Raw genomic sequence first — 5,276 nt, 5'->3', positions numbered from 1 at the left:
AGGGGGATATTTGCCCCCAGAGGGCTGATTTTTTTCCATTTGCCCCCTCAGCTGATGTGTGTCCCCTGGCAGGGATGGGAGGGATGGGGACTGTGTCCTCTTCATCCTGCTGTGATGCTGAGTGCTGCTGCGCTTGCCCTTGGCAGGAAAAACCCCCTCCATTTTCACTTCATCACGGACTCAGTGGCCCATCAGATCCTCCAGATGCTTTTCCAGTCCTGGATGGTGCCTTCCGTCCACGTCAGCTTCTACAACGCTGATGACTTGAAGGCAAGCATTTACCCTCCCTGTGTTCTTTCCCAAGATGGTGCTCAGAGGGTCAAGGGGAGCAGCAGAGAGGGGCAGGTGGGTGGGGGTTCATTAACTTTTTCTTGCTGGTTCCTTGCTGACCTCTTCCCCTTTCTGGGCTTGTAGCTGGTGCAGCTGAGGAGGCACAGGGCTGGTACTGGAGGGGTGAGGAGGCCCCTTGGGGTAGCACTGCCTCTGCAGCAGAGCTGAGTGCCCTGCTAAACGCTGATACACTGGGGTCCAGGTGGGGATTCTGAAGGCTGGAGGAAATGCTCCAGGCTCAGCTGGCTCCACAGCTCTGTGTGCCCTTCTGTTGCTGGACTCCTCTGCATGGGGTGCCAGGAGCATGCAGCCTGGGCAGGGAAAGGGCATGGCTGTGCCCACTCCTGAGCTGTGTTGCCTTGCAGCCGGAGGTGTCATGGATACCCAACAAACACTACTCTGGCATCTATGGACTGATGAAGCTGACGCTTACCAAGGCACTGCCGTCCAACCTCTCCAAGGTCATAGTCTTGGACACTGACATCACCTTTGCCACTGACATTGCTGAGCTTTGGGCTGTCTTCGGGAAGTTTTCTGGTGAGGACAGGTTGCCCCTGGCGCCCTGGTAAAGCTCTGAGTGCAGGGCTCAGGGTGGCAATCCCCACCTGCCACAGCACCAGTGCAGTGGGTTTTCTTGGGCTCACTGAACTGATAGCAAGATGGACTGCATCCATGTCCCTCTGTTTCCTCAGACAAGCAGGTGATTGGGCTGGTGGAGAACCAAAGTGACTGGTATTTGGGCAACCTATGGAAAAACCACAAACCATGGCCAGCCCTGGGACGTGGCTTCAACACAGGTGAGTGTGGGCTGCCAGAGTAGGCCCTGCAGCCTGATGGCACATCCAGCTGAGGCAGCACTCAGTACAGGGAGGCTGGGAAAGGCTGAGGTGAGGGGAAGGCAGGAGAGTCTGGTGGCCTCGAGGGAACTGCTACAGCATCCTGGGGTTGTGTGGTCGGGTGCAGAGAAGTGGCATGTTCCAGGGGCCGAAGGTATGCAGGCTTCTGTGCTCCAGTTCTGTAGTATCTGGGTACTCCCTGAGTGACCCATTGCCCTCTTCCCTGGCACTCAGGGGTGATCCTTCTCCTCCTGGACCGCCTGCGCCGCCTGGGCTGGGAGCAGATGTGGCGCCTGACAGCAGAGAGGGAGCTCATGAGCATGCTGTCCACCTCGCTGGCCGATCAGGTACCTCCTCTGGGGCGGTTGGCCCCGCTGCATTCCCATAGCACTGCTGGCCTGGGGGTCTTCCCCAGCCACCCGTGAACTCACCTTTCTCTCTCCTAGGACATCTTTAACGCGGTGATCAAGCAGGACCCATCCCTGGTGTACCGGCTCCCCTGCTTCTGGAATGTGCAGCTTTCTGATCACACCCGCTCGGAGCAGTGCTACACTGAGCTCTCAGATCTCAAGGTGGGTGGATTTGCTGCCTCTGAGACTGGGGAGAACCTGAAGGACGGCGCGTACACTGGAGGTCCAGGGGAGTCAGCACGGAGTCTGGGGGCTTGGGGAGTGCTGGGTGCTGCTGACTTCCATTACACGGGGTGACACGTTACTGCTCAGGTGATCCACTGGAACTCACCCAAGAAGCTGCGGGTGAAGAACAAGCACGTGGAGTTCTTCCGCAACCTCTACCTGACCTTCCTGGAGTATGATGGTAACCTGCTGCGCAGGGAGCTTTTTGGCTGTGCCAGTCTTCCCAGCCGACCCAGGGACCAGGTAAGGGTCATTGCAACTCTGCCCTCAACCCCAGAGAAGTGGAGTCAGCAGAGATTTCACGCAGCCTTCCCAGCTTCCCCGTGGGGCTCCTGCTCTCCCTCACCTGTGTGGTGTTGCAGCTGCAGCAGGCGCTGGAGGAGTTGGATGAGGATGATCCCTGCTATGATTTCCGTCAGCAACACCTCACGCAGCACCGCATCCACCTATTCTTCCTGCAGTATGAGTTCCTGGCCCTTCCCAACCCCACTGATGTCACCCTTGTGGCGCAGCTCTCGATGGACAGGTACCTGCTGGTAGGACTGGTGGGAGAGTGAATCCCACCTCCACCCCTCTGGGGAGGCTCCACTGCTTGGGAGCTACAAGGGAATCTCAAAACATGGGTTCATCATCCTCACACCAGCATTTTGCAGTGAGGAACAACACCGCAAGCTGGGAGCATCGGTTCCTCCCACTCCCTCCTGAACTGGGCTCAACTGGCATGTGGCTGTCTGGCAGGCACAGAGTTCTGGGTTTGGCCAAGCTGCCATGGGGTGGGTCTGCTGCTCATGGAGTGCCCTCTGCTTCCCAGGTTACAGATGTTGGAGGCCATCTGCAAACACTGGGCAGGCCCCATCAGCCTGGCGCTGTACATGTCGGACGCCGAGGCTCAGCAATTCCTGCGCTATGCCCAGGCCTCGGAAGTGCTGAGCACGCGCCACAACGTCGCCTACCACATTGTCTATAAGGAGGGGCAGTTCTACCCCATAAACCTCCTGCGCAATGTGGCTTTGGCCAACACACAGACGCCATACGTATTTCTGACAGACATTGACTTCCTACCTATGTATGGCCTCTACGATTACCTCAGGTAAGGCTTTCTCCAGCTGGCTTTTGCTCAACCTGTCCGGCTCCCCAAGCACCAGAATTTTCAGGAAACGCCCCGGGCAGCAGTTCTCACCATGAAAAAACTCTCCTTTGTGTTCAGCCTTGGGATCCTGCCCTTGCTTTTGTCAGACACCAGTGGATGAGGAAGGGGCCGTGGCTGTGAGGGTTGCCCCATTTCTCCTACCCCAGCATGGCACCACTGCCAAGTGTCCAAACCCATTAATACCCTTCTGAAGTGGTGGGCAGGCTGGAGAGGCTGAGGAAAGAGGCTGTGACCATGGCTCACAGCCAGGGAGTCCTCATGTTCTTCACACCACCATAGGAACTCCATCCAGCAGCTGGAGCTGCCACAGAGGAAGGCAGCTCTCATCGTGCCAGCGTTTGAGACCCTGCACTACCGCCTGACCTTCCCCAAATCCAAAGCAGAGCTGCTCTCCATGCTGGACATGGGCTCCCTCTACACCTTCAGGTATGGACTGGAGCTGCTCCACCATCCAAGGGGTCTGTCACACCCAGCAGAAGTAGCTTTGTACCCTTGTGCCTTGAGGCCATGGACCCCCTGTCTCAGAGGACCCCCTGCATCCTCTACCTGTCTCAGGGAGCTGCCAGCTTTGCCCAGTCTCATTTCTGTCTCTCCCCACAGGTACCATGTGTGGCCAAAAGGCCATGCCCCCACTGACTACGCCAAGTGGCGGACAGCCACCGTGCCATACCGCGTGGCGTGGCAGCCAAACTTTGAGCCTTACATTGTAGTGAGGCGAGACTGCCCCAAGTATGACCAGAGGTTTGTGGGCTTCGGCTGGAACAAAGTGTCCCACATCATGGAGCTGGATGCACAGGTGGGTGCAGGGCTGCTCGTGGCACCATGAGGGCACTGGGTGTTGGGGGCTCTTGGCTGGGCAGTGACATGTTGATACCACACCAGTGTTGATGGTAAGGGCTGCTTCTTTCCCTCCAGGAGTACGAGCTGCTGGTCCTGCCCAATGCCTTCATGATCCACATGCCTCATGCCCCCAGCTTTGACATCTCCAAGTTTCGCCTGAGCGCGGGGTACCGGGGCTGCCTTGAGACGCTGCGGGAGGAGTTCCACCAGGACCTGTCACGGCGATATGGGGCGGCTGCGCTCAAATACCTCACTGCCAAGAGAAGCCTGTGACACCTGGGAACAGAGGGTGCTGGGTACAAGCAGTACCCTGGAGAAGGGAGGGCACAGGGCCTCCCTCCTGGCCCTGTCCACTGCTGCAGCCCAGCCCAAGGGAACAGAGTTGGCGGCACAGTCTCTCCAGCCCAACAAAGGGATGCCCATAGATAAGATGGAAGATGTCAGCCTCAAGAACAGGTAGTGCCTGCAGGTCAAGCTGCTGTAACCTTCAGCAGTGTTACAGGAGAACCTCCCCATGCCAGGGGCCAGAGGGTCAGGTGTCTTCCCACCCCTGTTTTAGCTGATGTGGATTCCCAGTTTTCATTAGCTCACCTCACCTTGAGGTCAGGCTCCTTGAGAGCTCTGCCTCTGTTCAGTGGTCCCAATCCTCTGCACCCCCCCAGGGCTTTGGTGAGTGGGAGATGAGGTTGTGTAAGAGCATCCCTTTGCATCCTTTGTGGAGCAGGCTCAGAGAAAGCCTCCCAGTACCCTGGGAGGAGCAGTCAGAGAGTACTGGGAATAGTTAGAGGCTTGGTTCAAGCCCAGACTGAGGCTGGCTGGTTAACAGGGGGGAGATACGATTATTCCCCAGCTGTATGGATGCAGTCTCCAGTGGAGTTAGCCCTGTACTGGTGGTGTGGGAGGCACCAAGAGCAGGACAAACTGTCTGCTGTCCCCAGACCACCTCCTGGCTGGTGACAGACCCTGTCCTGTGTTGTAAACCATCGCCATAGGCAAAACAGCAGTTTCATGGGCCAGCACATGCTGGGAGAAATTCCTGGCAGCGACCACCCTGCTCCTCCCCAGCTCTCAGCAGTGCAGTCGTTGCCATCGACAATCAGGGATGTGATTGACACTGGGCAAGATTATAGTTGAGCACCATGGTGGGATCGCCGTGCCAGGACTGTTCTACTGCTATCATACACTGGAGCACAGAGGATGCACTGCTTTCCTCACGCTATTTAAATTATCTACTACTTTTCTCCTAAGATTTCAATGATTAGGGTGTCCAGGTTTTAGGGGTTTTTTTTACTCCTTTCTTCCTCCCAGATGATTTTGCTGGTGGCTCTGGAGGCTCTCCAGGCCAGTTGCTGCTGCAGCCTCTGTTATTCTCTCCTTAGCTTTGCTCTGGGCTGCAAGAGCCAGCTCTGTGCAGGGGTGAGGATTTCCGTCCATGGTGGGAGTGGCTAAGAGGAGCCATACAAAGCACAGGGTATGGAAAGGACA

General features: G+C 57.0%; 1 protein-coding gene across 1 annotated transcript in view; it reads left to right on the top strand.

Moving 5' to 3' along the window:
• Positions 1 to 4,234, top strand: part of LOC103798444 (glycosyltransferase-like protein LARGE2) — a 5,490-nt gene extending 1,256 nt beyond the window's left edge. Inside the window, 11 exon segments of the mRNA XM_009070704.1 lie at positions 147 to 270; positions 696 to 867; positions 1,023 to 1,127; positions 1,401 to 1,513; positions 1,613 to 1,738; positions 1,889 to 2,044; positions 2,164 to 2,327; positions 2,613 to 2,891; positions 3,231 to 3,377; positions 3,552 to 3,747; positions 3,867 to 4,234. Of these exon segments, the coding sequence (XP_009068952.1) occupies positions 147 to 270; positions 696 to 867; positions 1,023 to 1,127; positions 1,401 to 1,513; positions 1,613 to 1,738; positions 1,889 to 2,044; positions 2,164 to 2,327; positions 2,613 to 2,891; positions 3,231 to 3,377; positions 3,552 to 3,747; positions 3,867 to 4,064 (1,780 nt within the window). The 3' untranslated portion in view covers positions 4,065 to 4,234.
• The last annotated feature ends 1,042 nt before the right edge of the window (positions 4,235 to 5,276 follow it).

This window comes from Acanthisitta chloris, unplaced genomic scaffold (genome assembly GCF_000695815.1).
Source record: "Acanthisitta chloris isolate BGI_N310 unplaced genomic scaffold, ASM69581v1 scaffold32832, whole genome shotgun sequence".
In the NCBI taxonomy this organism is placed as follows: domain Eukaryota; kingdom Metazoa; phylum Chordata; class Aves; order Passeriformes; family Acanthisittidae; genus Acanthisitta; species Acanthisitta chloris.
Note: the sequence above shows the minus strand (reverse complement) of the source record. Positions and strands in the feature narration are given on the sequence as shown.